This window comes from Triticum urartu, chromosome 1 (genome assembly GCF_003073215.2).
Source record: "Triticum urartu cultivar G1812 chromosome 1, Tu2.1, whole genome shotgun sequence".
Classification (NCBI taxonomy): Eukaryota; Viridiplantae; Streptophyta; class Magnoliopsida; order Poales; family Poaceae; genus Triticum; species Triticum urartu.
The window spans coordinates 424331730-424350986 of NC_053022.1; the positions used below are offsets into that span (position 1 = coordinate 424331730).

The 19257-nt window shown below is 46.5% G+C and overlaps 1 protein-coding gene and 1 pseudogene across 2 annotated transcripts; both read left to right on the top strand.

Moving 5' to 3' along the window:
• Nucleotides 1–5293: 5293 nt before the first annotated feature.
• Nucleotides 5294–7247, top strand: LOC125532895 (annotated as a pseudogene).
• Nucleotides 7248–8048: 801 nt separating this feature from the next.
• On the top strand, nt 8049–14235 carry LOC125515825. 2 transcript variants are annotated; one of them, XM_048681335.1, is made up of 2 exons: nt 8049–9385; nt 12318–14235. In XM_048681335.1, the coding sequence occupies exon 2, from the start codon at nt 12574–12576 to the stop codon at nt 13393–13395; it is 822 nt and encodes a 273-aa protein (XP_048537292.1). In that variant the 5' UTR covers nt 8049–9385; nt 12318–12573; the 3' UTR covers nt 13396–14235. The 2 variants fall into 2 exon arrangements, with proteins under 2 accessions (XP_048537292.1, XP_048537285.1); XM_048681328.1 differs by lacking the exon at nt 8049–9385 and adding an exon at nt 10383–10578.
• The last annotated feature ends 5022 nt before the right edge of the window (nt 14236–19257 follow it).

Sequence of the window (19257 nt, forward strand, 5' to 3'; positions counted from 1 at the left end):
ACGCTTTAGTGAAATATGTTTTTGAAAGAATTGAAATATGTTTTTTAAGAAAACAAATCAGTTCCATGAAATTTGAAAAATAAATAGTTTTAAAATTCAAATATGTGTTTTGAAATATTTTAAATCAATTAAGTGAGAGAGGGTGATCTGTTGAAAAAATAAAGCTGACATTGCTATGTGAGTATAGCTGTCTGTGTGTGAAGTGAGACATGCCCCAGGAGTACAGTGAGGGTTGTGGTTGAAATCACGTGGGTGGGCCCAACTGATCAAATCATGTGGGTGGACTCAATCTGATGGAATACACTGACCTAAATGAAGGAAATAACGCAATACATATATACAACTTCTGACAACCTTTAAGATGGCATGCTTTCATTGGTTGGGGAACCACCGGTAGCTCCCGGCTCCGGTAAAAAGGACTTTGCGCAGGAGAAGGAGGCATCAGAAAGAGGGAGAGAAAGCACCACATGTATGCATGCTTGTCCTGGCCTGCCGCGAGTGCACTGATTAAACAGTGTAACTTCTCGCAAAGACAAAGCATTGCAAGAAGCGTAGGCTGATTAAACCGTGTAGCCTGAAACAGTGTACTAGGACCGAAGCATTGTATTATTTAAAAAAAGAAAAAAGAAAAAGGGCCGAATCATTAGAGCATCTCTAGCGGATCCCGTAAAACGTCGACCCATAAAACTCGTTTACAGTTTGCGAAAAAACGATTTTGCGGGCCGACGCGGGCTGCGGCCGAGCAGACCCCGCATAGCCGTTGGCATAAGTAACAAAATTTGAGAGAAAATGAATTTTGTTAATAAGTGCCAAAACATTGATCTTTGGACTTTTGGGCAGGAAAGAACCCAGGTGAAGAAAGGCATAGAAATATCTTCCTGGTCTGATGAGCATCATCTTGTCCTAAGGCCAACTCTAACCAATCTGTAAAATATAGAGGAGTAAACGGCGGAATAAACTTGCATCACAAAATTTTACAGGTCACAGCCCGATATAGGGTCTGATCGGGCAGCTTTTTCATGCGAACCCGTAATTTTCTGGTTATTTTGCGGGCCAGGCATTATACGGGCCTGCTAGAAACTCATTTGTCTTTCTACGCAATCAAAGCTTTGTAAAATTTAATCAGTAAGCACCTCTTATCCATTTTCTAGCCCCATGCTCTAGAATTCTAACATGAAATATTATAGACTACTTTATTAGGGGAATACCAAACACTATCTATAGTGCAAAACATTCACTTCTATAGTGCAAAACATGAGTGGAGTAGTTTTCAAAATTGACTTTGAAAAGGCCTAGACAAGGTCAACTGGTCTTTCCTTCAACAGGCCCTGAGAAAAGGATTCTCTGATAAGTGCCAGTGGATCCAAAATTTTGTTACTGGAGGTAGTATGGCTGTCAAAGTCAATGATGATGTATTTCAAACAAAAAAAAGGTCTACGTCAGGGTGACTCAATGTCTCCAATGTTATTTAAAAATGTTGCTGACATGCTGGTTATCTTGATTGAACGCGCCAAGCAGGACGATCAAACTACAGTTGTAGTGCCACACCTTGTGGATGGTGGACTCTCTGTTCTGTAATAAGCTGATGATACAATTCTTTTTATGGAACATGACCTGGATAAGGCTCGAAACTTGGAACTTTTGCTTTCAGCATTTGAGCAAATGTCGGGCCTTAAAATTAACTTCCATAAAAGTGATTTTTTCTGCTTTAGGGAAGCCAGTGAGGCGGCGGCTGGTTGTCTTGACCTGTTTGGTTGTGCGCAAGGCCAATTTCTAATAAAATATTTAGGAATTCTGATACATTACCTGCATCTCACCAATGCGGAGTGGAAACATATTGAGGAGCGCTTAGAGAAAAGGTTGAGCAGTTGGAAAGGCGAATCGCTCTGTGTTGGAGGACGGTTGGTCTTGAACAATTCTGTCCTCACAAATATGGTTCTTTATATATTTTCCATTTTTCAACTCCCTAAAGGGGTCTTGCAAAGGCTAGATTATCTCAGATCCAAGTTCTTTTGTCAAGGAGAGAGTGAAAAGAAAAGGTACATGTTGGTCAAATGGAGTGTGGTTTGTAGGCCAAAAGATCAAGGTGGCCTTGGTATTCATGACCTGCGAGTCAAGAATGATACCTTACTTAGTAAATGGTTATTCAAATTACTTACTGAGGATGTCGTTTGGCAAACCCTCCTGTGCAACAAGTATCTAGGTCAAAAGGCCGTGTCTCAAGCCTATTGAAAACCTGGTGACTTACACTTTTGGGCTGGTCTAATGGCGGCAAAGAAACATCTTTTCTGTTTTGGATCATTCACGATTAAAGACGGGTCAGAAATTCGTTTCTGGGAGGACATCTGGCTAGGCAATGCCAGCCTCCGAGAACAATATCCCGCATTGTACCGCATTGTTCGCGATAAGAATGATACTCTTGCACAGGTGCTCAGTTCATTCCCGCCGAATATTTCTTTCAGGCGAGATTTGATTGGCCCTCATCTTATGTCATGGCAAAATCTTCTATCTCGTTTGGATTTGATTAACCTGACACAAGGATGAGATGTGTTTCGCTAGAATCTCACTACATCTGGGTCCGAGGAAGTACCAGGTGATACCGTGCGTTAGGTGCTCCCACGATACGAGATGAAGTCAGCCGTTGGATCTGGGATACTAGGGTCACTACACGAACTTCTGGACTTGTGCGTAAATATCAGTTTTCACAAGTGTGTTTCCGAAAAGTTGCAACAGCTTCTTTTATGACCCTAGGATAGCATCTAACTCATGATATCACCTGATACTTCCTCATCTGGGTCCTTCACAGTTGACTCTATGTACCATGCGCTCATGCATTAAGAGGTCCCGGTGGAAAATAACAAGAAAATATGAAGGTCTAAGATTCCATTAAAAGTCAAAATATTTATGTGGTACCTTCGGAGGGGAGTTGTACTTACCAAAGACAATCTCGTTGGGCATAGAGTGATGGTTGTTTCCCTTTAGGTTTGCACGTGTGTGACGGCTGCTTGGGGTGCTCGTGTGCACTTTATCCTGGGGATGGCATTTCCTTGGTGCCGCGGAGGAGGTTCTTCTGGAGCTCTGGGTGCCTGGGATGCATGGGTGCATACGAATAGGCCGCCTTACAAGCGATCAAGTTTCTGCAGGGATTGTATGGATTGCACAGTGGGTACTCTTGTAGGTGATGGCATGGCACCCGAGGGAGAGTCAACTCCTTGAATAACCAATAGCACAAGTGACTAACTGTTTTCTTCTTGTTTGTTTGCTTACAGCGAGCATCGAGTACCAGAAGCCAACAAAGCCAAGGGTCCGGCACACAAGACCATGGTCTTCCTGCATGACGACGTCCAGCAGCCGGGCCAATCTTCACTCGACCTCGGAGCTGCGAGCGGTAATTAATCACTGTCACTATCCCCGCAAACTAATCACGACATGACAAGTAATTTGTGTCTCAAAGATGAGATTGGGCCATATATAAATAGTGCTCCCTCTGTAAAGAAATATAAGACCATTTAGGCCACTACTTTAGTGATCTAAAAGGTCTTAATATTTCTTTACAGAGGAGTATGATGAAAGTCCTGTTATCCTGCTGACTGGGATCACATGGCAATGGGCCATGGTTAGTTAGGTAGGATCTGTCAGTGTAGTCAAGTTGTTCTCATTGTCATTGCTTTTGCTAAACTCGTGACTAATTTGTTTGACAAGGCAGAGATAATTTGATTCTTGTTGTATTCAGTATCCTGTCTGTCTGTCTGTCTGTCTGTCTGTGCCGCGGCAATTATGCTGATCCATCCAAGGATATTCATTCTGTTTTATGTTGTTGCAGAGAGTGAACCTGACAAAGCTTGGAATACCCACACTATGGAGATACTGGAAGCACCTCAACCTTGTAAGCACTAGCATCCTATCCACCTATATGTTATAATTCTTGAGCAGCAAACAATAGAGTCCATGATAAGCATTTGATTCATTTCTGATATGATATTTACTGTGGATGGTGAAAAAAATGTGTGCAGGTGAGCATGAACCCGACTCCATCAGAGGAGCAGCTGTTCCATGGGGTCCAGCAGCATTTCCAGTCCAGGTACGAACATACATATTGTCTGAAACTTTGCATCCACTAAGTAATTTCGCTCGCTCGGGCAAACTTATTACCATGTCTTGTTGTGCATTCCAATTTCCATCTACAATTCGATTCTGAATCTACGCCCACTACACCAATTGATAATTTCCATCCCAACTACTCTGCTTTAATTAAAAAAAAGCGAGTCAATTTTCGATCTTGAACCTATCCGGTCTGTGAAGGAATTCAACCATTGTATTGTATTGTATTGTATTCCCACTTTATTTATTTATTTGTTTCATCCTGATCCGCTGCCAGATCAATCTTGAGAATTCAAGCTCCTAGATTGACAGCCTAAATAGATCCTCAGTGCAAACCCCCTCCCAACTTGCATAAAGCTCATACTACTAGTGCTTCCAATCCATTCTTTGTAAATTCGTGCAGGTAATCTTGGTTAGATTCAGGATCCATAATTTTACTGTCAATCAGAAGCAACCTAGATTACTCTGGGCAATTCAATTTGATCCGATCCGATCGGGATTTACTGCTTCCTTCACATGCTTATGCTTGCTACCAGCCCAGCAGCTATTGTAGTGCAGTGTAGTATTATAACTTGGTAGACACATTGCTTTCAGGATTGCTACCCCAGCAAGTAACAGGCAATTCATATGCAGCTGGCTGCCTGGCTGGTGGCGGGTCCTGCTGAGTTAGTATTGCCTTTACCGGTTCATCGCCATCATGGTCAGTGGATGGTTGCTGTCAATCCGTTTGAAATCTCCTCTCCTCCCATGATAGCATTTGTGAATTGTGTGTTATTAGCACTACATGATAGCATTTGGACTGTGAATTGGATTCCCCTTATGATGATCAGTCTTCTTAATGACTGTGTTTATAAAGTGATCCCTTCTTGCTGCCAGTAAGTAACTTGGTATGGCTTTGGATTTATGTAACTGCATCAACTGTTCAGTGTTCACCACTCCTTCAGATATCAGATGCTTCACTTTTGCACTCTGCTATAATAAATCTTGAGATTCATGCAGTCAGCTGCAAATCTTCAAATTCTTACGCGCTGCTATAATTAATCAACTTGATATCCATGCACTCTGCTGGGAATCTTGAGCTGATTTTGGCAACTTTTGGGTTCATGGTGCTCTCTACTGTATTCCTTGTGTTAAGCTGGCTGTGTGTGTATTGATTAACTGAATTTGGTGCCACGCCTTTGTTTCAGCAGGGAGACGACATCAGGCCGGTGAAGCAGTATGATGATGGGGACCGATGTCTGTTCTTCGCGGATGCTGTCGCTGTCCTGTTACGAGAGCGGCGACGAGGAGCTCACCGTGCTGCCCAGGCACACCAAGGTCGTCATCACCGGTAACAACCGAACAAAGTCCGTGCTGGTCGGCCTATAGGGTGTGGTCAAGAAGGCTGTTGGCCTTGGAGGCTGGCACTGGCTGGTCAGTCTTGCTTCCTTCCTTCCTTTCTTCCTTTCAATTAGAGTATTATTTATTTAGGCATCCCACTGAAACTCTGCTTAGCTAGTGGCTGCTTCTTTATATTGATAGATATTGATTCACAATTGCAATGGAGTGAAAGGAATCATGTGTCCCTTTTGACTCCACTTTACTTTTCAGAAAGTAGCTAGCTAGTCAAGCGAGCAAAGCAATTTCAGACTAGCTTGAAAGTTGAAGATGCATATAATAAAGCCATAATAAAAGCATTAGTAGAAACCAACATCCATCCAAATATGGTATCCTGTTCTAATCCCTGAGATATTATTATCCTATTGGAAAGAACAGGTTCTGAAGAATGGTGTGGAGGTGAAGTTGCAGAGGAATGCCCTGAGTGTCTTGGAAGCTCCGACTGGCAACGAAGATGACGACGAGATCGATGGCGGCAACAACTCGTACTGCGGCAGCTTTGACATGGGAGACAAAGACATGAACTACTGTAAGACCTTTTCATGATTCACAATGTTTGTAGCCAAAATGCATGCTTTAAACTGTCTGTTAAGAGCACAATAAGACTGAATATTTGCTCCTGTTTTGCTCACAGCAAGCATCGAGTACCAGAAGCCAACAAAGCCGAGGGTCCGGCACACAAGGCCATGGTCTTCCTGCACGACGACGTCCAGCAGCCAGGCCAACCTTCACTCGACCTCGAAGCTGCGAGCGGTAATCACTGTCACTATCCTGGCAACTAATCAGGACATTTCAAGTAATTTGCGTCTGATCTGAGAGATGAGATTGGGCCATATATAATAAACAGTATGATGAAAGGCGTGTGATCACATGGCAATGGGCCATGGTTAGTTAGGTAGGAGTGTGGTCAAGTCGTTGTCATTGTCATTGCTTTGCTAAACTCGTGACTAATTTGTTGACAAGGCAAAAGATAATTTGATTCTTGCTGTATTCAGTATCATGTCTGTCTGTCTCGTGGGAACCTAATTGAGTGTAGGGTGAGAGTTGCGCTGATTGGTGTTGGGATATTCTGCTTTTTGTTGTTGCAGAGAGTGAACCTGACAAAGCTTGGAACACCCGCACTATGGAGGTACTGGAAGCACTTCAACCTTGTAAGCAACTAACATCACCCTATGTTGTAATCCTTGCCCAGCAAACAGTCCATGCTAAGTTTTTGATTCATTTATGATATGATATTTGCTGGATGGTGAAAAAATGTGTGCAGGTGATCCTGGGGTTCATCCAGACGGCAAAGAGGCTCAAGACCCTGTACAAGAGCATAGAGATGGCTTCGTAGTATGACAACAAGTCCTGTGTAGCAAAAAATTCATAGCCGATGAAGATATATACTGTTGTGTCCTTTGTATCTCTCCGTTCCAAAATAGATGACCTAACTTTATACTAATTTTAGTATAAAGTTGAGTCATGTAATTTGGAACGGAGGGAGTAGTATATAACTGTGTATTCCAAGAACATAGAGGTGGCTTTGTAGTATGTGAAAATAAGCTCCGTATCCATTATATATTTTTGTATAACACGTTTGAAATACCAAACTCTTTTGTGTTTGAAAAACAATAAGAAGATTAGTCGACGAAGGGCCGAAGCAAAAGAAGCCGCTGATGCCCGAACAACGGGCAAGGGAGTCGGCCAAAAGAAAGGGCCGGAGGCACACCGTGGACGCGAGGGATGAGGCCGCCGCGCAGGCCGCCGTCACCGCCGCCGCGCAGTAGGAGGTCACGAACGTCCCCGTCGCGGCGGTAACGAGGGAGGCGCTCTACATGCTAGGGTTAAACCCTGGTCAGCACGGCCTCGTCAACGTCGCCATGCCGCGGCCAGCACCAGCTCATCGATGTTTCCTCGGATGGTGCTGTCTGACTCGCCCCGCGCGTCGGCTTGCAACCCGATGCCCGGCTTCTACGTGTACCTGCAGGCCTCCCGCCTCTCGGGGGAGTGCTAGCCTGACGTGAGCGTGGCCGCGCCCGCGCCCATCGACCTCAACGCCGCCTCGGTAGCCGGTGGCTCGTCATCTGGCGGCCCGAGGAAACGCGCGCGGCAGACGCCGGCCGGCGTGCTCCCGGACGCCCGCAACCTGTTCGACGGAATGCCGCCCGGCCGTCGACGAGGACTACATGCAGAACCTCATCTTCGAGGACGGTGCGCCGACCGCTGGCTACGATCCCGACGAGACATAAAGCCAGGACGGTCGCGGGGCGTTCACGCCGGCCGCTGGCTATGATCCCGATCAGGCGGCCTTCATGCGTGATCAAGTCGGCATCGACGTGAACGGCTTCCCACTCAACCACGGGTTCCCGTACCACTACATTGCTTAGATACATCACAAGACATACTTTCATATTATATACATTCGATATTGTAGATATAAATAGTTTTCTTTGTAAATTTGATTAAAATTTATAAAGTTTGACTTTGTAGAAAATTTATATGCGCTACATTATGCAGCGGAGGGAGTATGTTGTAATACTTGATCAGCAAAACTTATTCAGCACTTCATCTTCGTAAGCACCGAGAAGAAACCAGCATCACTGTAAAAAAAAAAGAAAAAAACGCTAGCAAATTAATGCTTGTCCATTCCACCAAAATTAATTAACGCTAGTATATACCATCAGCTTGCTAAAAAAACGAACGCTGTCGGTCACAACCCACGTGGCCGGTGGACAACACACGTGGCCACCCACCGGCCTTATTTCTTGGATTTCGATAGTACTAGTGGTGCTTCCTCTTCATGGCTGCAAGCGCATACTAGTACAGAGCCACTGCTTCCGCTTCCTCTGCTTCATCTTCGCGGCGAGCTTCATGGCTGCGAGTGGCGTTGCGGCATGGTAAAAAGTGCAGCCAACGGCGGCCGGCTACTCCTGCTGCCGAGCAAGCGGGCGGCGAGTGCTCCAACCGCGCGGGATCTCGTCGGCGCTGCGCGAGGACGACTGGCAGCATGGGCCATCAGCTCACTGCTGTCAGCCGTCACCAGATTGGGCGCGAGGAAGGAGGACAGTCAGATGAGCGCCGGCCACGAAGGCGAGCGCGTCGACGGAGGCGTGCCCGTGCTTGATCGACGCCCAACGGCGCGATATCCGCGCGACGGCGACCGTGGATGGCGTGTGAGGTGAGTTGCCGTCGACGGATGCGTGCTTGCTCGACGCACAACGGCGCGAGATCCGCGCGACGGTGACCGTGGGTGACTCCGGGGGACGCCGCGCCGCGCGAGAGCCCTCCCACACCCGCCGCTCCTGTTCCGCGAGTTCCAGCGGCTGAGGCGGCGGACGGGGACGTGTATGGACCACCTCGCCGTGAAGCAGGCGCAGCTGGAGTTGAAAGACCATACGTGCGCCGCGTCTTCCTCTTCGGGGTCATCCCGGAGCGGCTTGGCTTATCCAAAAAGCTCAAGCTCCGGTACAAGTCGCAAGTACGGCGACGAGCTCACCAGCCCTCGAGGGCTTGCTGGAGGCGTCCTTGCGGCGTCGAGGTGCATCCACTCGGCGCGCATTGCTACACGCACCGGTCCACGGTGTATGGCAGCTTGGGTGCTCGGCGGGGACGACCATGATGCTATCGCCGGCCGGCGTGCTCGTGCGCCAAGGAGTGGAGGGAGATGGACGAGTACGCAAGCAGTCTGGGCACTGGCGTGCGTCTCCGGAAAGAGGAGAAGCAGATGAGCACCGGTCGCGTGCTCCTCTGCCTCTCCTCGAGACGTGGCCGTGGTGCTCGTCGTCCCCGAGACGCACAGCAGAGTGGTCGCCGGCGCACCGGCGTCCTTGTGCCGACCTGCTGGACGCGACCAGGTTGAGCACGCGCCGCTGGGCGTGCACGAAGACTCGCAGAACCGCGCCAAGCTCGTCGCCGACCTGCTCAGGTACCACTCACCGAAGTCGCCGCGTCAGCGGCTGGGCTTTTGCTGGAAGCATCCTTGCGGAAGAGGGGGACGGCGGCGTCGAGGGGCGCGATGCGCGGAAAGTGGGGAAGCAGATGGGCATCGGTGGCCGTGGTGGAGGCGCCTGGCGAGCAGCACGTGGCCGTGGTGCTCGTGGTGGAGGCGCCGGGCGAGCAGCACGTGGCCGTGGTGCCCGTGGTGGAGGCGCCGGGCGAGCAGCACGTGGCCGTGGTGCTCGTGGTGGAGGCGCCGGGCGAGCAGCTCGTGGCCGTGGTGCTCGTGGTGGAGGCGCCCGGCGAGCAGCACGTGGCCGTGGTGCTCGTCGTGGAGGCCGTCCCCGAGACGCACAACGGCGAGGAGCTCGTGCCGTTCTTGCTGGATGCCCCTCTGGTGGCGCGCGTGCCTAGGTGCTCTCTTGGGAGCCGGCGCGGCTGCTGGAACGACATCAGCGAATTCCCTCCGGCGCTGTTGCTGCTGCAGGAAGCAACAACGAGACGGACGGGGGCGTTTTCCTTGGGCATGGCTGGTTGTTAACGGCGGCCGCGGCATGCCCTGGCACTCGTAGACACGGGATAGCCAAGCGGAAGCGGACAAAAGAACTGAAGGGGCATGCCGACGTTTGAGCACCGGCGTGGTGACCACGACCTGGGACCGCGTCGGCGCGCATGAACCGCAGGAGCCAGCCGCGACCTGTTGACCTGTTATATACAATATATATAAATAAATAAATCAAAAGAGATCACGGGGCGATTACCGAGCCGCGACCTGTTGACCTTTTGACCTTTTGTAATAAAAAAATTAAAAAGAAAAACCAAACCCCCGCACGCACTCGCTTCTCGCCTCTAAAATTGTGGAAAGGCGAGGATCGATGCGAAAAAGAGCCTCTTCGCACTCGCGCTCGCACTCGCAGTCCCGACCAAAACCCTCGCCGGCGAGCCGCCTGCGCGCGCCCTCCCCCGCCGCCGCATTCCGCCCTCCCCCCACCAAGCAGATGATGCGTACGCGCTCTCAGGGTCTTCTCGCCATGGCCCGCCGCAGCCTCAGCATCAGCGTGGGCAGCATTGGCGTGCCCCCCCCCTCCTCGCACCGGGCGGCGGAAGCCGGCGGCAGCTGCACATCCTGCCGCAGGGGCAGCGGGTGTGGGTGAGTGAAAGCTTCAACGGCGCCAGCGGATTGTAAGCCCTCCCTCCCCTCTTTCCAGTTGGCATAGCACTTAGTGGATCTGCCTACTTCATGTTGATTGCCACTTCATGTTGATTGGATGCCTACTAATTAACCTGACAGTTAGTGGAGTTGCCATGAATGCAGCCACTTAGTGGATCTGCCAGGCACAGCAAGTGGGGTAGTATTTTAGTGAGTTGCACATATATCCCTAGGTCATTATTATATTGGTGGGGATGGATTTTAGTGGAGTGGCAATCTGTATTTTAGTGATTGATCTCCCCACTTAGTGGGGATGGATGTTGACTTCACATGTTGTGATCTGAAAGTGATTCAGATGTTGCTATCCATGGGTCACATGATTCAAGTACATTAAGTAGTAGTACTCAGGCATATCCATCCATTTCAGGTGGATGCCAATGAGTGTAGGGACAAGGGAGGACAGGGAGGTGGGTGCAAATATGTGTACAGCCTTACCTCCTTATTTGACAACAACTGCATGCACGTGTTGATTAACCCATGCATCCTCATAATTAGGCTAATTCACATATGTGTTTGGTGGAACTGCAGGAAAAATAAAATTAAACAAACTTCAAGCAAATTTATCTTATATTCATCTCTTCTGAAACTAATGATTGGATTTGAGATATATATACAAGCCTACTTATCTGGTGCCATGGGTTTGATCATAATCTCTGTGTACTAAGAAAATTTACATACTTTGGATTGTTCCCTTAATTTATGGAGGCCCCTGCTTAATTTGGTGGAGTCTTTTATTTATATATGCAACTGGACTGTTCCCGCTCTGTGGAGTGAGTAGATTGTTGCATCCCACTTGGTGGTAGTGGCATACATTGTTCGATCCCACTTGGTGGTAGGGTCGTGATCCCACTTAGTTTGCCTAATATCTCTCTACTTTAATCCGTACCCATCCAAATCCACCTACTGTAGGGCAGGGGAGGGATCCCACTGAATTCTACCAACTGATGTGAAGTAATTCAGGGGCCACACCTTTTCCCCCCAAACTTGCCTAAGGTTAGTTCTTCAAGATGAGGACCTGTTTGGTTTGTGACAAAGGTTGCCACGCCCTGCCTGATCCGATCTCGAGTAGTTCCATCTAGTGGCAGTTGAGCTGTATTGTTTTGATCTGTGATCTGTGGGGCTTGCTTTGCCGCATTCTGGTCAACGTTGCTGGTGGTTAGGGATCCAGTGCTGTCCTGGTTTAATTGTCTGCAAGTTTGCGCTTCGTTCTCCAGTTTTGGATAGTTGCTGCTGTGATCTAGAGGATCTGAATCTGACGCTAGGTTAAACCAATCTGTTCTTCCATCACATTAACGTGGTGACAACTTGATCTCATAGCCGTTAGTTACTCGTACGCGTGGCTGATGTATAACGATGTGGGTTTTAGTAATGCGAAACGAAAACCATTCTACCTAGGTTCAGGGTTTAAGATTTTTCGTGCTCCACATGTGAATTGTAGACGCTGTTAACTGGCTATTTGTTCTCTGTGTACCCTAGTGTTGCATGCACATTTATTGATGATGGTCAGCAGTTTATATTGCAGTCACATCGTTTCAGTTTGAGTGTTGTCATGATAGATCATCCCAGTTTCATAATAGTATCTGTCGGATCTATAAATAGGACATAGTATAAACGACATTATTCTGTCAACCCAAGCTATTCTTAAATCCTATTCTTAAATTTAGTGACATGCAAGCAACCATGCTCTGACTAGCATTCATTTATTTTGCAGCGGCTTGAACGCCGAGAGATTTTTCGTTGGCTCGGAACTGGAGGATGTGTTCGAATTCTTCAAGAAGAACCCCCTTCTTCATGCAGTCCCATACGATCGTCTATTTTCTCCTCATGTGACCTATCCACACTTTGTGAAGGATGACGGGAACAAGTTCATCCTGTCCGGGATCCATCTGATCGGCGGCGCACATGATTTGGGTCTATCCACAAAAGGCCTTTTCACAAGGGAAAATACAGTGCTGCTGCCCCGACGAATGGTGCTCGGTCTCAAGGAGATTAATGCCACCGGAGTGATCGTGCCTGGAGGGGCAACACAGCTGACAACCGAAGAGCGGGTGGAGAACTACAAAGAGTTTGCTTCTTTTCTTGAGGTCCTCATTTTCAAGTCCCAAGGTTCGCTGCCAAAGCATCTTCTGCCCCCCTTTCTCGAGGGCCTCCAGCGTCTAGCAAATGAGATGCTCAGCGACGTGAGAATGGTGGAGATCATTCAGTCTTGTCCTCCTTTGATGCCACTGCAGCACAAGGCTGTGTTCTACCGCCGCGTATTTAACATACACGAGAGGATTGACCTGGTTGTTCGCCACGGGCTGCCTGGGGCGGGCTTGGTGGCCAGCGGCAAAACTGCTGATGTTAAAAATCTTCAGCAGCAACTGCTGAAATCCGTCCCTTACACGGTCGGTCCTGATCTGTGGGGCGACATGGCCCTATCAAATCTTGAGGTGTTCAATATCTTCATGTCCATCAGTGCTTTGAAGAAAAATGATGCTGAAGGGTTGACAAGGATGTTACGAGTCATGGTTTCTCACCCTTTTGGGCCGAAAGTGGTGGACCTAATGCAGGAGCTTCAGCAAGTGGAAAATGATGCAAAGGCTGGCAGAAGGCTGAACCGGCGTGCTAAGTACCTTGCTGTGCGCGCCTGCTCGTCCACTTTACAGACCATTCCACCGGCGTGCAGGGAGGTTATCCGGCTCGCAGACCAGACCTACCCCGCATACCCAATAGCAGTTGCGACCGGATTTTGGAAATCTGGGGCGTATGGTTTGTTGGACATGCCAGGGCTCATGCGCCCGCTTTGATTATTGCTTGAGCACTGTCACCTTCCACTGTAAGCTGCTCATATTCTGCTTCACCAATTCAAGACTGCTGTTTGTTGGATCATTGCTTGAGCACTGTCACCTTCCACTGTAAGCTGCTCATATTCTGCTTCACCAATTCAAGACTGCTGTTTGTTGGATCATTGCTTGAGCACTGTCACCTTCCACTGTAAGCTGCTCATATTCTGCTTCACCAATTCAAGACTGCTGTTTGTTGGATCATTGCTTGAGCACTGTCACCTTCCACTGTAAGCTGCTCATATTCTGCTTCACCAATTCAAGACTGCTGTTTGTTGGATCATTGCTTGAGCACTGTCACCTTCCACTGTAAGCTGCTCATATTCTGCTTCACCAATTCAAGACTGCTGTTTGTTGGATCATTGCTTGAGCACTGTCACCTTCCACTGTAAGCTGCTCATATTCTGCTTCACCAATTCAAGACTGCTGTTTGTTGGATCATTGCTTGACCACTATCACCTTCCATTGGTTGAATGTCTATGTAAATGTGCTGCCACTGAGTGCAACTACTAGTGTCATGACTATGTTAGTCACGGGTAAAGGTTCTGGAGCATATCGTAATTCGCCGATCATCTGCTTTTTTGCTTCGTTTGCTGAATGCCTATGTAAATCTGTTGCTACTGAGTGCAACTACTAGTGTCATGACTATGTTGGTCACGGGTAAAGATTCTGGAGCATATGATGGGGCGGGTGCTGGTGAATGCTGGTGTTATTTTGGGTGGCCAAGTGTGGCCAAGTAATTTCTGATGCTCTGATGGATATAGTATTATGCAATTATGTTTATGATGACCTGATGAATGATTATGTGACGTGTGCATGTGTCATGACTATGTTGGTCACGGGTAAAGATTCTGGAGCATATGATGGGGCGGGCGCTGGTGAATGCTGGTGTTATTTTGGGTGGCCAAGTGTGACCAAGTAATTTCTGATGCTCTGATGGATATAGTATTAGGGGTGTGTCTAGGACTCTAGACATCAGCACACATCATCAAACAAATAACCCCCGTCATGTGTCCTCTTGATTGTTTTTTTTTTGTTGCGTGCATCTCCAGCCCAAGAGAACTCACGCGCCCACTACCACCATACCCTGTCTTTACTTGGCCTGCTATGAGTACTGATCAGGTTTCTTTTTAAACAAGCCTACTAAACAGGTTGTTTCACGGCCTGAAAAATAGGCTAGTGGACAACAGTGAAAATGCTAAGTGGGACTAAAAGAGAAGGCTACTGCACAAAATAGGCACCACTTGCTTGCAAAGGTTTATCACTTTTTCTTCTCCATGTTTAACCCGGATAGCCCCTGCGAATGACATGTGTAACACACACAAAAAAGTGTTCAAAAAACTATTATGGGCTTATGTAAAATTGATACATGATATGTATATACTTACAAACCCTGTAAAGAAACAGACAAGTATTCGCTCTATGAAAATTATGCCCAGAACTGAAAGATCATTTATATGTGAACTCTGAAATCATCTTTTAAGGCCAAAAAAATTAAATATAGACTTTTTTACACACAGTACAGTACAATCTGCGAGAGTAGGTGCTGGATTCAAATAATGTAAGATTAAATATTCAAAAAGGGCCCAGAAAACCTTTACAAAACTTACATATCCTACCTAATTTACATGAAGTAATATATACTGAATTTTTTTTTTTGACAAACACATGGCCTATATATAACAGTCAAAAGTATTATTAGATTTTCCAGGGAGAGCTGTTGCAGAAAAAGAAAAGAAAAACATGTACAATTCAGTGTTCGAATGCACAAAATTTTCATTCGGACAAGCTAATCCTGCCTAAAGAGCAACGATTTTTTTTTCATACATATGTTTTTCCTTGGTTCTAGACTAACAAAGCAACCAGTCTAGTGTTTGTGCAACCCAATTACATTTCACAACATGGAATAAACAATGAAATAATATCGTCAGTCATAACAAAACTCTCAACAAACACACACACTCCTAATTGCAAGTCGATGCTCGGCTTGTAATTGGGGACTTTCAACAAACACACACACTTCTAGTTGCGAGTCGATGTTCGGCTTGCAACTAGGGACTCTCGATAAACACACACACTCCTAGTTGCAAGTCGATGCTTGGCTTGCAATTAGGGACTCTCGACAAACACACACAACCCCTAGTTGCGAGTAGACGGTTGACATGCAACTGGGGACCCTCGACGAATACACACACACACCCCCTAGTTGCGAGTCAATGGTCGGCTTACAACTAGGCGCCATCAACAAACACGCCCCCTAGTTGCGAGTCGATGGTCGGCTTGCAACTGACAAACACACACACACCCCTAGTTGCGAGTCGACAGTTGAAATGCAATTGGGGACCCTCGACAAACACACACACACACACACCGTAGTTGCGAGTTGGTGGTCGGCTTACAACTGGGGACCCTCGACAAACACACACACACCCTAGTTGCGAGTCGGTGATCGGCTTGCAACTAGGACCCTCGACAAACACACACCTCCCTAGTTGCGAGTCGGTGGTCGGCTTGCAACTGGGGACCCTCGACACACACACACACACACACACACACACACACACGCGCGCGCGCACTTAGTTGCGAGTCGATGGTTGGCCTGCAACTGGGGACCCTCGACAAACACAAACTCCCCCTAGTTGCGAGTCGATGGTCGGCTTGCAACCGGGGAACCTCGACAAACACACAGAAAACACCCCTTACTTGCGAGTCTATGGTTGGCTTGCAACTGAGGACCCTCGACAAACACACACCCCCTAGTTGCGAGTCGATGGTCAGTGATACATCCATTTTGCACTATGCTTTTATATCGATATTTATTGCATTATGGGCTGTTATTACGCTTTATGTCACAATACTTATGGCTATTCTCTTATTTTACAAGGTTTACATAAGGAGGGAGAATGCCGGCAGCTGGAATTCTGGGCTGGAAAAGGAGCAAATATTAGAGACCTATTCTGCACAACTCCAAAAGTCCTGAAACTCCACGAAAGTCATTTTTGGAAATAACAAAAAATATCCAGCGGAAGAAGTTCACCAGAGGGGGGCCCACCTGTCCACGAGGGTGGGGGGCGTGCCCCCTACCTCGTGGGCCCCCTGTTGGCTCTCCGATGCCCATCTTCTGCTATATGAGGTCTTTCGATGAGAAAAAAATCATAAGCAACCTTTCGGGACGAGACTCCGCCGCCACGAGGTGGAACCTTAGCGGAACCAATCTAGGGTTCCGGCAGAGCTGTTCTGCCGGGGACACTTCCCTCCGGGAGGGGGAAATCATCGCCATCATCATCACCAACGCTCCTCTCATCGGGAGAGGGCAATCTCCATCAACATCTTCACCAACACCATCTCCTCTCAAAACCCTAGTTCATCTCTTGTATCTAATTCTTGTCTCCAAGTCCGGGATTGGTACTAGTAGTGTTGATTACTCCTTGTAGTTGATACTAGTTGGTTTATTTGGTGGAAGATCATATGTTCAGATCCATTATGCATATTATTACCCCTCTGATTATGAACATGAATATGCTTTGTGAGTAGTTACATTTGTTCCTGAGGACATGGGAGAAGTCTTGCTATTAGTAGTCATGTGAATTTGGTATTCGTTTGATATTTTGATGAGATGTATGTTGTCTAGCCTTTAGTGGTGTTATGTGAACGTCGACTACATAAAACTTCACCATTATTTGGGCCTAGAGGAAGGCATTGGGAAGTAATAAGTAGATGATGGGTTGCTAGAGTGACAGAAGCTTAAACCCTAGTTTATGCGTTGCTTCGTAAGGGGCTGATTTGGATCCACATGTTTCATGCTATGGTTAGGTTTACCTTAATACTTTTGTTGTAGTTGCGGATGCTTGCAATAGAGGTTAATCATAAGTGGGATGCTTGTTCAAGTAAGAACAGCACCCAAGCACCGGTCCACCCACATATCAAATTATCAAAGTACCGAACGCGAATCATATGAACGTGATGAAAACTAGCTTGACGATATTCCCATGTGTCCTCGGGAGCGCTTTTCCTTATATAAGAGTTTATCCAGGCTTGTCCTTTGCTACAAAAAGGATTGGGCCACCTTTCTGCACTTTATTTACTTTTGTTACTTGTTGCTCGTTACAAATTATCCTATCACAAAACTATCTGTTACCACTTATTTCAGTACTTGCAGAGCATACCTTGCTGAAAACCGCTTATCATTTCCTTCTGCTCCTCGTTGGGTTCGACACTCTTACTTATCGAAAGGACTACGATAGACCCCCTATACTTGTGGGTCATCAAGACTCTTTTCTGGCGCCGTTGCCGGGGAGTGAAGCGCCTTTGGTAGGTGGAATTTGGTAAGGAAAAATTTATATAGTGTGCTGAAATTTACTGTCACTTGTTACTATGGAAAGTAATCCTCTGAGGGGCTTGTTCGTGGTATCTTCACCCCGACCAATAGAGCAAAGAATTGCTCCTCAACCTATTGAACCTACTGAAAATGAAATTATTCCCTTTGAAGTTCCTTCGGGTATGATGGAAAAACTGCTAGCTAATGCTTTTACAGGTGATGGAACAAAGCATCCTGATGAACATCTACTCTATGTGGATGAAGTTTGTGGATTATTTAAGCTTGCAGGTATACCGGATGATGTTGTTAAGAAGAAGGTCTTCCCTTTATATTTGAAGGGAGATGCATCGACATGTTATAGGCTATGTGATGATATGGGATCATGGAGCTATAAGCGAATGAAGCTGGAATTTCATCAAAAATATTATCCTATGCATCTTGTTCATCGTGATCGCAATTATATATATAATTTTTGGCCTCGCGAAGGAGAAAGCATCGCTCAAGCTTGGGGGAGGCTTAAATCAATGTTATATTCATGCCCCAATCATGAGCTCCCAAGAGAAATATTTCTTCAAAGTTTTTATGCTCAGCTTTCTTATAATAATCAAACCATGCTCGATACTTCTTGTGCTGGCTCTTTTATGATGAAGACTATTGAATTCAGATGAAATTTATTGGATAGAATTAAACGCAACTCTGAAGATTGGGATCTCGATGAAGGTAAGGAGTCAGGTATGACACCTAAGTTTGATTGTGTTAAGTCTTTTATGGATACCGATGTTTTCCGTAAATTTAGCACTAAATATGGACTTGACTCTGAGATAGTAGCTTCTTTCTGTGAATCTTTTGCTACTTATGTTGATCTCCCCAAGGAGAAGTGGTTTAAATATCATCCTCCCATAGAAGTAAAAGTAGCTGCACCTATTAAAGTTGAAGAAAAGACTGTCACTTATAATGATCCTATTGTTCCTACTTCTTATGTTGAGAAACCACCTTTCCCTATTAGAATAAAGGATCATGCTAAAGCTTCAACTGTGGTTCGTAAAAGCAATATTAGAACTTATACACCTCCTGAGCAAGTTAAAGTTGAACCTAATATTGCTATTGTCAAAGATCTCTTGTCTGATCATATTGATGGGCATGTTATTCAATTCTGCGGTGAAACTGCTAGAATTGCTAAACCTTGTGCTAAAGATAAACATAGACCTGTGGTAGGCGTGCCTGTTATTTCTATTAAATAGGAGATCATTGTTATCATGGCTTATGTGATATGGGTGCTAGTGCTAGTGTTATACCTATTACCTTATATGAAGAAATAAGCATGAAATTGCACCTGCTGAGTTAGAAGATATTGATGTTACAATTAAACTTGCCAATAGAGATACTATATCAGCAATGGGAATTGTTAGAGATGTTGAAGTCTTGTGTGGGAAAACTAAATATCCTGCTGATTTTCTTGTTCTTGGTTCCCCACAAGATAGCTTTTGTCCCATTATATTTGGTAGACC